Raw genomic sequence first — 17074 nt, forward strand, 5'->3', positions numbered from 1 at the left:
CTGATATCAATATAGCCATACATCTAGGATGTTAACAACATCTGTTTTGAGGTATATATATATATATTACCTGAGTGGGTAAGTCAACAAACCTGTCTGCATAAGACCCAAATACATACCAAGAACAGATCCAGTGGGAGGCAGTTTTTATGTTTTATATAGCCCAGGGTTTAACAGAAGTACACATGTGCTGATAAAACTGCAAAGTTATCAGCTAGTCAGGAACACCCAGGATATTGTGGTTTCTCGTTCCACTGTAATCCTTTTCTGTTATAACAAAGAAATAAAATAAAAATGAAAGCTACAGCCAAAAATAAGTACCTTTCTCGGAAATGAGTTGCAGTCTGCATTTAACCTCAAGGATTATTGCAGATGGGCTACAGCCAAGACACACACAAAAAAGTGTGCAAAATCACTGATGTGTCATAAGAAATATGAACCAGTTAAGGTGGTCACAGCAGATGGTTCCAGAAGTCACTTTATACTTACCAAACCTTTTATAACCAAAGGACTGCACCTCCTCCTCATCAGCAAAGTCGTCTGGAAGGAGAACAGTAAAAGGGATAAAATTTAATGGAAAGTAAACAAAAAGAAACCAAAAACCAATAGAATGTTAAATTCAGTCAGACAGAAATAAAGAGATGTGAGCTTGAATATACTGTAAACTGTGCCTGTTGATGAAGAGATTGAAACATTACTGAAACCCTAAGATTAGCTTTTGTTTTCTACACAAATTACAGTTTAATAAAGAACAGACTTCTCCAGTCAATTTAAATCAAAATTTTCCTTTGTAGAGGATATTTAAAACCATGTCTCTCTCAATGAGTACTGTAAGAAAATCATATAGGAAATGTTATTTGTTGCCCACTGAATCTGCCTTAAACATTTTAAAAACATGTCCAAAATTTGTCCAACTGAGATCGTCTAAATCAGACTATCAACATGTCCAACCTTGACAGGATTGAACCCCAAAACCACTGTGTGGGATTATTCTCCCATGTCTGTGGGAACAACTCTAACCCATGAAAATAAAGAAACAAAACATGTCCCAATAATCTTATGACAAAAACCCCCTTTTTCATCTATATAACCTTAAAAGGGGCAATAAATGTCTGAAGACTAGAGCAGTGACTCTTTTCTATCAGTGCTTCTTCAGCTGGAAACGGGAGAAGTAAGAAATGTGTGATGGGAAGCTGCCTCTTTCCAAGGTCTAGTACTGAAATAAATGACTCTGACCTTTTAGCAGACCCCATGGACAGAGAGCAGATGGAGCTAAGAGGTGACCAGAACAATCTAAAGTGTTGTAAAACATACTAAACCAATCTTACAATTTGTGTTTCCCTATCCCTACACCCCCAACAACCTCTTTCCTGTTTATGTTTCCAAGTAACATGAAAACATCCCATTACAATAGTTGTATCAGTGTAAGTCTGGAGCTGCTGAAAAGTCATTTTTGGGAAATGGAATTTTACCCGAAGGGCTGACCTGAAAAAAGCGCAAGTCAAAGTGAGTGTTATTTGGATTTGGCGATGCGTACTGCTGCATGGGGCCAGGATACTTAAGAAAGATTGTTTAACATTCCAGAAGCAGATACTAGTGAGACTAATAGTTACATAATACTGAGAGGACACAATTTGTCCATTTTGGAAGGTTAGGCCATCTGTCTCTCTGATATAAACAAAGTCCTGCATGGAAAAGAAAGTTTAAAATATATAACAATGATAATAATAATAATAATATAAGATTTTTCACACCGTTACTGATATTTACTGATTTAAAACTCTGACATATATGTTGGCTGATATTTTTTTTCTACCAGACAGATGAAACATTGCCAGATTTCAATAACATTTGTTATATATAGATATTTATGAGTCCTTACTAAGATAATACAAAGAAAAATAATGTGCTTTATTGTCACAGCAAGTGGTGGATTACTTGTTTCTGCGCCGCCTGACTTTGCTTGGATCAGCTAGCATTCCAAAAGTGTTGACAACAGAGAAGTTGCATTAACAATCATAACACAATTGAAGGGTGTTTCTTCGATCTCTTCTTTAAATGCTGATACCAGTATATTGAAAAACAGCTAATATCGCCCAATATATTGGCCCCATCAACATCAGTATTTTAAAACTTGAATCCTACAGCAGTCCAGTGCCTCTTTGTGTTTGCCTTCTATAAGTATCTATTTGCCTTTAATTATCTTCTGTATTAAGACGTCCCTTCACATTTATATTCAAATTTTAAATGAAAGCAGTAACAATACATACAGATAAACAGTGTAAAAATACTGATATTTATCCTGTTAAAATCTCTGCTTGTATTAGCAATGTGCAGTATCTGTAAGATTAGAAAAAAAAATACACTTCCATGTCTCTATATCTATATAAAAATAAGCAGTAGGATTCAGTAGAGTGGAGTTCCTTAAGGCTCTGTGCTGGGGCCTATTCTGTTTTTGATGTACATTCTTCCTTTAGGCCAGATAACACAGCAGTTTCTTGATGTTTCTTATCATCTTTTGCTGGTGATATTCTGCTATACTGCTCATTTAAGCCTTCTGAAGGTCACAAACTCTCCAAGGTCTCCAAATTTAGGTTTTTATTCTTGGTCGAGCTTTTTCCTTGGAGTGACACTTAAAATGGATAGTAAGAACCTGTTTTTGTGATTTGAGAAACATCTCAAAACTTAGATTAATTGAGTCAACAAGTGAACCTGAGATGATAATTCATGCTTTTCTTTCTACAAGACTGGACTACTGTAATCGTCTGTTTACTTGTCTAAACAAGAAAGGGCCAAGAATCAAAACCTTCTAGTGGTCCCCCACACCCGTTTCAGAACTCGAGAGGAGCCTTCCAAACTGTTGCGCCCAGATTGCAGAATGCACTTCCTCTATTTCTACAGAGTATGGACTCTGTAGAGTCTGATCCTAGCAAGTATTTACCTGCCTTAATGGATTTTATATGATTTGCGGTTTTTTTTGTTTTTGCATTGAGGTTATGCAGTGCCATAATTTCTGAATTCTTTAATTTGATGGTCAGGCCATAAATCATTCCCTTTCATTATTATTATTATTATTATTATTATTATTATTATTATTATATTTGTTTTTCTAAAATCAAGAATATCAGAAATTGAAAGTATAAGGGCAATGTCTGTCATTCTGCTGGGCGGAAATAATGTGAAATCCCAGAGATGATCAAAAATGTGGTCAAAATGTGAAGCTCTCTAAGAGAGACCACAAGATGGCAGTAACCAGTGTTTTTTATTTGTAAGAGGGAAACAGCTTACTGACCTATAAAGCTTGGACCTCAGAGACTGACATGGAGGAGCTTAATTTAGTCCAAAACACCAGGGCAATACATGAGAATCGCATCTGGGAAATCTTTATCTAAACCTTGATTTAAAACAACACGTTCTCCCTCCCGAGGCAGTCACACACTGCACCATGATTCATTTTTTTCCTAAGTTTTGAAAAGTTCTCCTAACACGGGTTAGTGTTTGATGTGCAGCAGTGGACAGATGCAAAACAATCCCAAACAGAGTGCCTTAATTGATTCCAGATGTTAGACGCCAGTTGTAGCCTACGCATTCCTCATGCCCCAGACTGAGAGAGAGAGAGCGCGCGCAGAAAAGTGTGACAAAAAAGCGCGAGAGGAATGTGGGGTAAACAGAAAGTAGACCGAAGTTTGCTATTTAGATATTTTCCATCATTTTAAAACTTTTGTCCCCAGACTGAGCTTACCTTTCATTGTGGTTTACAGGACTCTACCGTTGTGAAGCTGCTGTTTGAAGTCACATCCACAGCATCGCAGTGGCATTTGCCCGAAACCTCCCGTTATGCGCCAAGGCACCTTGAATCCGTGGGCTTTCCCGGTTTCCTTAGCGTGTTGATAGGTTATTACAAAGAATAATAATAACAATAATAAGATTTCAAAGCTCCATCCGCAGCTCTTTAAGCTAGACCTCCTTCAGCGCAGGTAACTTTAGTGCTGCATAAAAAGGACGCACTTTGCTAAAAATAAGAAATGGAAGAAGAAGTTCTAAAAAAGTAGGGAGGAAAAATGTAAAATAGTTATGTGGTTGTTGGAAGGGATGCTGAGTTTGAGGGTGTATCCGAGTCATGAGCGCTCCAGTCACACCCGCAAGAGTAACAGGAGAAACTCCAAAGTGAAGGAATCCATACGTGAGAGGAAGTGGCTGCTTGGAGAAACCACGTGTTCCTCACATCTGTGCGCACCGTCTGCAGAGGGTGTTTGCACATACACACACAGCGCACAGCTGCCATTGTGCGGTTCATTTTGATTTCCCCAGTCTTAATATGGGAGAATGATTCTGAATTATAGTGATTCCAAATGTTGTGTTCCCCGTTATTGGTTCAGTTTTTATGTCCGAAAACACAAAACCGAAGAAGAACTCAGAGTGGACTGAAATGTTTGTCTCATGGCAAACTAACTAAATAAATACATAAATAAATAAAATAAAAGGTAGAAGACTTCTATTTTATTTTCTTCTGTGGAACCAGCTTCCAGTTTGGATTCGGGAGACAGACATTATCTCTACTTTTAAGATTAGGCTTAAAACTTTCCTTTTTGCTAAAGCATATAGTTAGGGCTGGACCAGGTGACCCTGAATCCTCCCTTAGTTATGCTGCAATAGGTGTAGGTTGCTACGTGATTCCCATGATGCATTAAGTATTTCTTCTTCAGCCACCTTTCTCACTCACTATGTGTTAATAGACCTCTCTGCATTGAATCATACCTGTTATTAATCTCTGTCTGTCTTCCACAGCATGTCTTCCTTCTCCCACCCCTCCCTGAGCCTGGTTCTGCCGGAGGTTTCTTCCTGTTAAAAGGGAGTTTTTCCTTCCCACTGTCGCCACAGTGCTTGCTCATAGGGGGTCATATGATTGTTGGGTTTTTATCTGTATGTATTATTGTAAAGTCTACCTTACAATATAAAGAGCCTTGAGGCAACTGTTGTTGTGATTTGGCGCTATATAAATAAAATTGACCTGAATTTCTCAATGAGTAATTGTGTGCTTGAAATCTTACACAGCCAAGTGCCATTTTATACATTCAACTGTTTTATGTTGAGCTGAGCCATGGAAGGACATGGGAGGAACGGGTTTGCCCTGCAGTGTTATAGGAACCAGGTGCAGAAGGTGTCAGTGAGGCTGAAGCACTGGCTGTTTTTGATTATTATCCATAAGGACTCTATTATCTGGGTCACACCATGCAAAGAGGGCACATTTTTGAGAATGATGGGAGCAGCAGTGAGAGAGTCCCTCGCATTTGACCAAGAATGAAAACTTTTAATGGAAACAGCTTTCTGCTGAGAGGAATGTGTCCCTTTACTAAAAAATAGGCTGGACTGGCTTCTATTCATATAATATATAACAGAGTGTACTATTCACCTCTTTCACCTGTGCCAGTATAGGTTATGAGATCAGTCCGGCTCAGGTTAAAAAAAACCCAAAACAAGCTTAACAACAGAAAGAATAACGTGTAAAGCTCAGCTCACTGTGTGTGTGTGTGTGTGTGTGTGTGTGTGTGTGTGTGTGTGTGTGTGTGTGTGTGTGTGTGTGTGTGAGTGAACAGGACTGAGACAACCATGTGTGCTTGGTTGACTGGTTAATGGTTAATTTAACATTAATATTTGTGTGTGCAGCAAACATTTCCAAAAGCCTTTACACAGATGTACAGCTGCTGGCAGATGTAATCAGAATTTGCTGTTGATTCTGAGACATTTTGACTCTTTTGTGGTTATTTAACTTGAATCCCTTCAGGGACATCTTCTCTACACCTCATATAAAAGCCAGCCACAGAGTAAACCTCGCTCAAACCTTTCAGCCTCTAATGTGCACGTACAAGACTTCTGGCCTCTGATGTCTTGTCTGACATGTGCCGATACCCCATTACAACATTTGAAATAAATACATTTTTCTGGTTGTCAACAGTACGTTTGATGTGACTAAGCAGTCTCTTGTCCAAAACAAACCACTCAGTCAGTGTGACGACTGCTGGATTAACGGGCATCAACCTCAAGCAAGGACAGTAATAGGATAAAGCTGAAGTGGAAAGATTACCAACAGATCTCGTCAGGTCAAGATATCCTGACGAGATCTGTCCACACCGAGCACTTTGTTTATTTCGGTCGACAGAGAAGCACCTTCAGTCTGCTGCTGGTGAGTTGTGCCTCATGTAATCGCTCTGTTGTTGTTATGTTTGTCTTTTAGTTAATCAACACTTCTTCAGCTAACTTTTATCATTAACGCTTTTTCTAAGTGAAGTCGGAAATTTTCCATGAGCTGTGATAGCACAGCAACAGTTGTAGATAGATAGATACTTTAATTATTGCCATAAATAAAATTCAAATATTCAGCAGCTGTATTTAAAAATTAACCTAAATTCATAACCATAACCATAAATAATGAAATCATGTTAAAAAAAATTACACCATTCTTCCCCCTTTTTTTACCCACTCATCCTGGATGTCAGCTGGCAAAGGGCAAAAAGTGAGATACGCCAAGGAAAAGACAGGAGTCTGTTATTGAGTTATAGTTGAATCAGTTTAAACATATTTTAATAAAAACTGGAGACAGTAAAATAGAATAGAGAAGCTGTTTTTAGCACATCCCTAAAAAGTTCATCCCTGTTTACTGTAAATCCCTGCTGCATGCCAAATTGTAACTCACGAGGCTTATAATTGAGGCACAGGCTCTAGAAAATTCAGGCAGATGATTTAATTGTTACCAAACTGGCAACCCAACTCAAAACAATTCAAAAATGTATTTTTAAAGTTTCCTCTTTTGTGTATCCTTGTGATTTTATGGAGCTTAACCTCCTGACACAACAGATGTCCCTGTCGGAAACACAGCTTGCAAAATTTTTGAGCTGAATTTGACCCTACGGTGCCTTTTGCTTGGTGATCACCGCCTGCTGCTGACCTCACACTGGTGCTGCTTAAAGTAAAAACTAAACTCAGTCAGCCAAATGAATAAAAAGATAAGAAAAGAAAAAGGGCAAAGCCTCCTCATAGAGTCATAACAGGCTACACCATTGCTCTAAACAATATAAGTTAAATTTGTTTAAATGCAGTAAAGTATAGTGATCACTATTCTGTGCAGGAAACTATTGGTGAAATGTTAACAAATATGGTAACTGAGAAGTAAGTATGAGAGAGGTGGGATTTTTCGCACGATCTGACCCTGACCCTAACCCCAACCCTTTAATAAACGCTAAGCAGAATTGATATTGTCCTTGCAACACTGGAATTTCATAAATGCACGAATGGCTTGGTGCGCCAAAGAATAAAGTCAGAAGAATGTGATTGGTCACTTGCAATGTTGATCCTGGAACAACATTTACTATGTTGTTCCAGGATCAACACCAACACGACGATATAAGATCATCCGGATTTTTCAGCGCCTAGTGGCTGTGTAGCGCCACCAAGTGGGAGACTTCTATATGACCACGTTAAATCAGGCTCACGCTCACCCTTAAATCCTGTCGCCTTTGTGGCTGACTAGATAGCACTTATTGTTTTCTTGAAAATGGATAAAGATGGATTTGTGTATGCAAGCACAAATAAGTCAAATTGTTAGATTTGAAAGCAAAGAAAAGAAAGCCTAAGAAAAAAACTCCAGAGAGCACAAACCTCCGCCTCGGCAGCTCACTCTCTGGGGAGTAGTTACATTTAAAGGGAAATAAGTATATTCTTTATATATTCATGTTATTTTCATCGTCCTTTTTAGAAGTTTGTAGTGCAGTAAAGCCAAGTGCAAAGTGCAGGTGTTCACCATCTTAATATACTTGACATAATTTTGAGTATAATTGTTATTTTGAGTATTTTTTATTTTTGTGCATATAGTTCACATGTGGCATTCATTTCATTGACTATTAAAACAATGAATGTTTAAATGTTTAGGGATAAATATCAAGTTAAAAAGGTTTTAAAATACTCATGAACATGCTATATGTATTAAAGTTGTTATCAATTTAAAGTATTATAACTTGTAATTGTAATGTACATAAAAAATAAGATTTAGCTGTACTCAAAAAGTTCTTGTCAGTCTCAAAACTGACATTTGAAGTAACTATGTGTAGCATTATTTGCATATTAATCTAGTGACCTTAAATGAGAGGTCACCATGATGCCATGATTTGCTTACTCATCTTTGCAAAACGATCTCTTTGATAACAATCTTAAAGTTTATGCACAGATAGGCTCTAATTGTGTTTAAATCTCAGTGTCTAAATGTGAGTCGGTTTCATACGTAACCCCTAAATCACACTTGGTATATCCTGTCAGACTTTTTATTAGTCGCTGTGACAGAGCTCCAAAATGAACTTCCTGCTGGGTTTAACACTTTTGTTGGTGACGCTGGGTCTCCTCGATTCTGTACCTACGGATCAAGGTGAAGGCATCTCAGAGGACACTTTAAAACGTGAGTTTGCAGAACAGACACTTCCAAGTAGATTTGGTTCATCTAATTATTCTTTTGTTCAGAAATATTTGTAAGTGACTTTGAAGGAAATGTGTTTCTTGTTCTTAATATTAAACTTTTAGGGTTTAATAGTGTGTTTATGTGTAGACTAAAATGCACTCAGTTTCCTTTTGTTTTCTCAGAGTTGTCACTGGGTGGTGAGAAGCTTGTGGATGAGGAGGTAAGGAGAGCTTTGTATGGGGTGAAGCAGATGAAGGAGGTGATGTGGAGGAATGAGCAGAAGCATGAACACCTGATGAGGTCTTTGAGAAACAGCAGCGAAAAGAAGAAGGTTGGATCCACGTTTGATTTCCTGCAAAAGAAAATAAAAGATTCAAGTCAATGATGAAAACATATTAAAGAATCCTATTTTGACCACCAGGGGGCAGCAGAACTAGCCAAGGAGGTGACTGAGAAGCTAAAAGAGGCAGAGGAGCAGTGCAAAGACTCCCTGCAGACTGAGTGGGAGGACTGCAGACCCTGTCTGGAGGATGCATGTAAAAACTTCTATACCTCCACCTGCCGCAGGGGCTTTGCTTCTTTCCATACTAAGGTATGCAGACTTTCATGCCCTTCAAATAATGCTGCTAGAAATAAAGTTACATGTTCTCAGTTGAAAAATGACAGTTGTACAGTTGGCGCAATCTTCTCCCACTGACAGACTGTTGTATTTTCATAACAATGCATTGAATAACTTTGTCTGAAGTCGCTTGAATAAATTAGTCAGTAATGGGAGTCATAAAAATTGAGTGCAAATCCATTTTAAAAATAGATACATACTGAGACAAAAACTGAAATATTATTTTATTAATTTATTATCATTAATTAATTTTTTCATTATGTATTTGTTATAATAGCGTTTTTGTTTTGTATATTAACAATAAAACAATACCTCAAAATAAATCCTGATGTTTGAGTAGTAGATGCTAAATTCAGCTAAAACGGGATGTTTTTGAATTATCTCCCAATCCTGAAATCACAGTTGTTCTATTCTATTCTGTGAAATGCATCAATTTCCATCACTTCTGTTTTGTAGGTAGAAAACTTTTTTAAAAGAGTTTCCCGGCGCTTTGGTCCCCGTGAGACCAACTTGGAAGCAGGGGACATTCTGGTAAACCAGGATAACAACACAGACACAGAGATCGTCCAGATGGAAGACTCCTTCAACCGACTGGTCAATAAAGTGGGAATGCTGGTGAACCGTAGCGTCACCCTGGTCTCTAAGCTGAGCAGCAGGCTTGACAAAGCTCTTCAGAGAGCCTTTCTGAACAACACCGATATCCTGATGGAAGAAACCACCTCTGATCCCTACGACCCTGCCCGGGACTCGGGCTTCCTGCAGGGTGTGGGACTAGAGGAAGTACTGGAATCCTTCTTTGACTTTGCTAAAAGTGTGGTGGATGAGTTTGGAGCTGTGGTGACCCAGGTGTTTGATGATATCCACAAGACAGTGGAGGAGGAGAAGAAGAAAGGTAATGATTAAGCCGAGCAGTTTGCCTCACGTGTGCCAGTGAGCGTGTGCCAAATATACAAAAAATAACAGCTGCAGATTTCTCTGGTTCCATCTGTAAATTTATAGAGCTGCTGCTGGAATTGGTTGGAATTAAAATATGCAGATTCCTTGCTCCCAGTGTCACATGGTTTGGAACTACTGAGTTGAAATCATTTTAAATGTAATTGAACAAATTTCAGTGCATTTTCTTATTTGTAAGTTAACTGTACAGACTGAGTTTTATTATTCTTAGCTGTTCCATAAAGTGTTAGCAAACTAAAAAATAAATAAAAAATTCTGTTGTAGAGAGGGAAAGTCTTCCTCGCTTCCTGCAGAACAGGAAGCTGTGCAGAGCCCTCCGCAGACAGACATCAGAGTGCTGGCAGCTACAGAGCGAGTGTGAGAACTGCCAGGGAGCTCTGCTCACAGGTGAGCAACCACCAGCCTCAACCTGGACGTTTATTCGAGCTGACATTTTGAAACTTAAAACTTTATCTTCTTCTTGGCTCCAGAGTGTCCCAGTGTTCGGGAACTGCACGTGGAGTTGGATGACGTTTCTCAGCTGCTGGAAATCTCCAAAGAGCAGTTTGATGAGATCTTGTCTATTGTCCAGCACCACACTGATGAAACAGTCAGTTGGCTCAGCAACATGTCGGCTGTATACAGCTGGGTGGCTCAGGCTGTGAGCAACAGCAGCGCTTCACAAAATATCTTCCACATCACCAAGGTGAGGAGGGATGGTGGAAGAGGTGGCAAAGCTATGATGAAATATGAAATAAAAACAGCAGATATGTTTTCTTAAAGAGAAATTTAAATGGAGGCATATCCACAGAGCTTTTGTCATGGAACTCTTAAATCTTCAATAAACCGAATTTAAATCGCAAACATTTATAAAATAGTAGAAATACTTGGTGACAATGGGGGAAAAAAAAAAAACCTCCCTTTCAACAGGAAGAGACCTTTGGCACAACCAGACTCAGGGAGGAGCGACCATCTGCTATGCCTGGTTGGGTGAGGGAAGGAAAATAGGACAAAAGATAAAATATAGAAGAGAGCCAGAGTTTAATTGCTAATGATTAAACACAGCAGTGGAGAATAAATGCACAGAGTGAAAAGAGACGAGTGAAGAAGAAATGCTCAGTGCATCACGGGAAGCCCCTCCCCAGCAGCACTCACCTATAGCAGTGTAACATAGGAATGGTTCAGTCATCTGATCCAGCCCGAACTTTAAGCTTTAGCAAAAAGGAAAATTTTAAATCTGATCGTAAAAGTGGAATATTTATTGTATATGCCACTGCAAAGGAGTGCTTGATGTAAAATGACTTCTTCCACTCTCCAGGTGGCGCCAGAGAGCCACAATGAACAGAATGAGGCTGTTCGTGAGACCAAGGTGGAGGTAAGCGTCCTAAACTCTCCTCCGCTTACCCTCACCGTTCCCAGCGAGCTGGAGCTGCAGGACCCAGCCTTCATTCAGTATGTGGCTCGAGAGGCTCTGGAGAAGTACAAGGAGATGGTCAGGTGAGAGCCAGAATGACTGAACCCTTCACCCATGCTTTTGTCAGTATCACTTGTCTTTTTTTTTTTTTTTTTTTTTTTTTTAAAGAAAAAGGCAGAAATGTCATTAGATAGCAAGGCTGAATCTTTCTGAAATATTGATGCAATATTCATCAGTTTTACAACGACGGTGGAGATCATTTAGGTATTGCTTTCTCTGCTTCTTTACAGGTTTGAAGATGAGTAATACTGCAGTGTGCAACAGTGAATACAACTCGAGCATGTTTGTATTGTAGCCATCATCTTGTTGAAATCTACAAATGTCAAATCAAAGTCAGAAAGCATCAGTATTCAGTAAAGTAAAAAGAAGCATAAATTTAAATGAATTTTTAAAAATAGCCACGTTTAAGAAAACATCTGGACGTCTTGGGTCCGACTCTTCAAGAAGATCACTGCAACTCGTCAAGAACACAAGTAGTAAAAGTAACCTTTGAGTAAACCTTTTATTTTTTTTCCTGTACAAAAATCATTATTAGTAACTTTTCTCATTCATTTCATTATTCATGTCCCTACTAGTTCAAGTCCCCATGTCTTTATGTTTAAGAACAATCACACATGTTCTTTGAGTGATGAACAGAAAGAATTACAACAACAACAACAAAAAGTTCACATCTTTGTAGCTTTCATACTCCCAAATTTCCCCATCACACACACCTGGACAGAGAATGGAAGCATTTCTAAGAATTTCTTATTAGATTTTGATCTGTAAAAGCACTAAAGCCCTGTCTGGAACACAGTGTGTGCCAGGTGTTTGTTTTGTCTGTCTGTTTCTATTTAACTCGCACACGAAGTGATATATCATCTGTACCGCCGGGAACTGAACTATGAAAATCATAGGAGAGCGGAGCTGCTCACATGCAAATACCACTGGAGATGCTTCATTAAACATCACCACACGCACGGCTTTGCATAGTTGCATTTCAAACCTATGAGAATACTTGATTGAGGTTGTAGCTTTGGATAAAGCTTTTCCCTCCAGCAAAATCTGAAATGAGGACAGTGTCGATCTGCACACAGTCCCACGTATGGCGACTCCTGCACCGTCAGTCACGGCGCTGCAAAATTCGACTGTGTAGATGTGTGCAATAATGAAGAGAAATCTACAAGAATCTTCTGTAGCAATCAGAGCTGTACAACAGGGAAAGAAAGACAAGAAGCAAATCTTATAGAAAGATGAAGACAATCTTAATTAAATTTCACAGCTGAACTGTCTAATCTTTTCTTTTCTTATACAAAACGTTAATCAGGAAAAACTGTTTGCACTTGTAAATTAGCAAAATACCTCTTTATGATTTCAAGTCCCAGATTAAATGACAAAAAAAGAAAATTTCATTTTGAGATTCAAACAACCCTGTTAAAAAACACTTGTTATTCCTGCTTCTTCCACCTCGTCACACCTGCTCAAATACACTTTTTATACATACTGTATGTACATCTGCGGTCATCTCTCAGTACATTCTTGCATCCATACGATACCACCGTTTTTCCTCCTCCATTTATTCCACCTCATAATGCTCCACACTTTACAGTCAGAGCACATACGTAACATCTCACACAGTAATTGGGCGCCCACTACATACATATGGCTGACAAATTAAAGGAAATACTCGAATCCTTTGCTCCTTTTGTGCCCACTGAGTCGCCGTTTGTTTTTCCTTTGATTTGTCAGCAGTCTGTTCTTATCAACCTACATATTCATACCAAACTCATATACATATAAAAGCTCTCACTCGAATATCAAAGACTTTTTGTTGTTAAATTTAATTTAAAAAAGATGGTGGATTGGAGGAAGGGTAGGGGAACTTCTCATTTAAAAAAACGTTCATTAAAAAAATGCATCCGCGAGTAACCATTCATTTGAAAATTTGGATCACAGTGTTGTGGCCAGCCTATATGGATTATTGTGATATGCACAGTTCTCAGAGTTCAACCCGCTTGGACATTTCCCCACATATTTGGCCCCCCAGGTACATAAGGGACAAACCTCTACTTCCTCTACATCGGGTATGTCAGTTTGGAAAAGTTTGTAAAAAAAAAAAAAAAAGTATTTTCTGCAGCTTCAGCAGAAACGTTGGTTTTCCTGGATTTTGATCTCTGCCGATGTACCGCGGTTTGCCAGAGTTAGTCCCAGATCCTCCCGACTAGAGGTTGTCTCCTGGCTGATACTGTGGCTCTGTGGCTGTGAAGTAGTCTTCTAAAAAGGACTGGATGTACTCGAAGGTCGGCCTTTCATCTGGCTCCTTCTTCCAGCACTGCTTCATCATCTCGTGCAGTGAATCGGGGCAGCCCTGTGGGCAGGGCATGCGGTAACCTCGCTCTACCTGCTCGAGTACCTCTCGATTCACCATGCCTTAAAGGAAAAAAAAGGACAAGAAATACAATATAAATGGACAGCCATTATATAGTCAGGTTATCCAAACATTCATTACAAAGGTACTTCATACATCTATTCATTTATTTGATCTAAGTAAGGCAGTGGGATTGTAATCGTGGAAATTTACACTATAGACACACAAAAAGGGAGATTATCGCACCATCTAACCTATGTGCCGAGTGAAGCTGTGCACTCTGATGGATGGGAATAAAATTTCATAAATTGGTGGTTTAATATAACTCTAGACGTTTTTTATATAATTTATTTTATTTATTATGGTCATGAGAAATACATCTTCAGAATTTCTGAAGATCTCTCAAAGTTTTTCTTTGGACATTAGCAGCTTTTCCACTAATTTTCACTCTAGTCCTTGTACGGATGTATTCATTTATTTTTGCCTTTGAAGCATTCAAGCACACGCACACACACACACACACACACCTAATATAGTTTGACTTCCACATCAATATGACTTCTCTCTGTGGTTATTTGAAAAACCATATAACAGAAGGAGTCTTCCAAAGTTTTCTGGTCAAGAAAACTAGTACAACTTTTGATTAGGAAATAGCTCAGTGTGCAGCCTGACTGTAGAAAGCGCTGCTGTCATACAGCTGACAGCAGGATTAAATGCCCACGCAGACCACTGTGGTACGGGGGGAAAAAAAACCTCAATGACCCAGTTGGAAGTTCACTCATTATTTCCTGTTAAGACTTTTAGTCAATTTTAAAACACATACAGGGAGATAAGACTGTTAGCAGAAATAAACCGATACAGGTGCTCCAGCGCTCTCACAGAGAAGTCTGCGTAGCTTCCTCCAGTTTACTGGTTTACTCGTAAAACTGAACAACAAGAAAACAAACAGAACTGCTCCAGCTCCGCGTCGCAGTGTCACAGATTTCTTCCCAAGACAGGAAGATCGTGATCATGAACTCTGTGACACAGCACAGAAACAGCTCCGTGGGGAGCTCAACTGCAGCTAAAAGAGGTTATGACACAGAGTCAGCGGCATGGTCACAGCATAGCCGCATCCTCCCCCCTCCATCTCTCTGTGGGAGAGTGGGGATCAGATTATCTCACAGTCGGAGAGGAGAGGAAAAGCCCCGAGCAGCTGCTGAGACCAGGATGTGGTGGCAGCAATATGTCGGCTGCTGAGGTGGTAGAATGATTTACATCTCGCATGTTAAAACCTCAGCTCTAACATCATGTCTGCCTATTCGGGTAACAGTAGATACCTATACACACACACTTGATATAAAATGGAAAAGAAATGACACATCACGGTCCAGACACTTGGTCTAACTGCATCCAAATACATCTGCACTGTCTAGCATCGAATTCAAATAAGAAGAGCAGACCATACATGTACAGTTAGACACTTTATGGTTTAAAAAAATGCAAATAAGTGGGTTCAACCCCCTGAATCTGCAGCTCTGGGGTGAAATAATTAGAGGAATGATTTGCACTGAAACCAAGAAGGCCACTGGAGCCAGATGGACCTCTACAAGACATCGTTAAGTCGTCCATATGGCATGCTCTGTAATCACTGTCAGTTTAACACAGTTCAAGGCACACACTGCAGTACTGATCTCATACAGCAGGGGGCAGAAACGAGGTGGAAGAAAGGGATAAGAAGGGGGATCACACATGCAAGGGTACTTTGCCAGTGACTGACAAGTCACTAAACACCTGAGATGACTCATATCAGATCACATGTGTGGATTTCTATTCTAATTCACAGGGTGAAAAAGCCCCAGATGACTGAGGATGACAATAGCGTGCTGGAAAATAATCATGACGCAAAACTGTCTCCTGGGGCAAACCATCACGAGAACTCCATTCAGCTGAACAAAGGAGGAGGGGCCAAAAGCATCTACAGCAAAAATTAAAAGTGCATTACATGTATCTGCGTGTGCTGTCTTTACCTGGATATGGTACTCTGCCCTTGGTCACAAGTTCAGTCAGCAGGATACCGAACGACCAGACGTCTGATTTAATGGTAAAGCGTCCATACAAGGCAGCTTCAGGTGCCGTCCACTTGATGGGGAATTTAGCACCTGGCAAAAAAGAAAAGGAAACAGCGAGGCGAGTCAAGCATGGGCAAAGAAAACATCAATAAGACTGCTGAATATTCCTCAGTTGGTAAATCAATAATTTAAACTTTTCAAATGTTAGAAACTGTGAAAAAGCAGCACATCCTCACATCAGGATGCCAAATCGGTCAACTGATTAGAAACGTTAACTGATTTTTTGAACCACCCTTCAGCTCAAAAAAATGTAAGCATGTGTAGCCTAAATGAACAAAATCATGGTTCATGTAGCGGGCCTGCAAATTGCATTTTTAATTATAGCTAATATCAAAATCTGCTGTGACATTTTCAGGTTCAACTCAATTTATTTAAGCTCCAAGTCCTGTATTAAGCAGCAGTCATAACTAAATAGATCAGAGCAGGCACTGAGAGGCCCAGTATCAACATGTTCTCTATTTATAGTCAGTGCAGACAAACATGCGTCCAACTGCATCCGCTCCCTGTCACACACCTTGTCTGGCGGTGTACTCGTTGTCCTCGATGAGCCGAGCCAGGCCGAAGTCAGCGATCTTACACACCAGGTTATCAGCGACCAGAATGTTGGCAGCTCTCAGGTCCCTGTGGATGTAGTTCATCCTCTCAATGAAGGCCATGCCGTCTGCAATCTGGGATTAAGTTGGATTGGACAGGACGTAATGGTGTTATTCTAACAGCTTCAGAAAGCAAAAGTGCGAGCATGAAAAAAGGACGTTTTATTTTCAATTATAGATCAAATAAACATAGCTGCATTTAGGTGTCAAGAATACACGAAGACAAAACTCAAACAAGGCACTCTACACCTGTAACAATGACACCAACAGCATCTGGATAAACATCCTGAACACAGCCATTCGACACCATTCTCACACTTGTTGTAAACTCCCTCTGAGGCGTCTCTGGGTTTCAGCCTGTTTCAGTTTTAATTCCCCCCCAAAAAAAGGAAAAGAAAAATTACTACTCTGCAGAGTGGAGAGGGAGCCTGTGAGCGTGAAGAGGCAAATTAAGAGCAGATCACAGTAGGTGACTGAACCAGCGAGCTTAAATGGCCTCTGGTGAGCAGCGTTTAAGTGCTACAGGCAGTTAAGTGGGGGACAACGAGGGG

The 17074-nt window shown here is 39.7% G+C and overlaps 3 protein-coding genes across 3 annotated transcripts in view; 1 reads left to right on the plus strand and 2 right to left on the minus strand.

Moving 5' to 3' along the window:
* colec12 (collectin sub-family member 12) overlaps positions 1 to 4151 on the minus strand; it is a 31913-nt gene extending 27762 nt beyond the window's left edge. Inside the window, exons 1-2 of the mRNA XM_085253758.1 lie at positions 3743 to 4151; positions 490 to 540 (exon numbers count right to left, since the gene is read on the minus strand). Of these exons, the coding sequence (XP_085109884.1) occupies positions 490 to 540; positions 3743 to 3749 (58 nt within the window). The 5' untranslated portion in view covers positions 3750 to 4151. The remainder of the gene's footprint in view (positions 1 to 489; positions 541 to 3742) is intronic.
* A 1914-nt stretch (positions 4152 to 6065) lies between these two features.
* Positions 6066 to 12267, plus strand: clul1 (clusterin-like 1 (retinal)). The gene is made up of 9 exons (XM_085255913.1): positions 6066 to 6184; positions 8311 to 8446; positions 8629 to 8777; positions 8868 to 9038; positions 9522 to 9957; positions 10284 to 10406; positions 10490 to 10704; positions 11317 to 11495; positions 11703 to 12267. Exons 2-9 carry the CDS (start codon positions 8344 to 8346, stop codon positions 11716 to 11718), a joined length of 1392 nt encoding a protein of 463 aa, XP_085112039.1. The 5' UTR covers positions 6066 to 6184; positions 8311 to 8343; the 3' UTR covers positions 11719 to 12267.
* Positions 11956 to 17074, minus strand: part of yes1 (YES proto-oncogene 1, Src family tyrosine kinase) — a 33527-nt gene continuing 28408 nt past the window's right edge. The window contains exons 10-12 of the mRNA XM_085255912.1: positions 16445 to 16598; positions 15829 to 15960; positions 11956 to 13881 (exon numbers count right to left, since the gene is read on the minus strand). Of these exons, the coding sequence (XP_085112038.1) occupies positions 13673 to 13881; positions 15829 to 15960; positions 16445 to 16598 (495 nt within the window). The 3' untranslated portion in view covers positions 11956 to 13672. The remainder of the gene's footprint in view (positions 13882 to 15828; positions 15961 to 16444; positions 16599 to 17074) is intronic.

This window comes from Mchenga conophoros, linkage group LG18 (genome assembly GCF_057382185.1).
Source record: "Mchenga conophoros isolate Kocher_MC1m ecotype Shallow Benthic linkage group LG18, M_conophoros_male_GT1.1, whole genome shotgun sequence".
Taxonomy (NCBI): Eukaryota; Metazoa; Chordata; class Actinopteri; order Cichliformes; family Cichlidae; genus Mchenga; species Mchenga conophoros.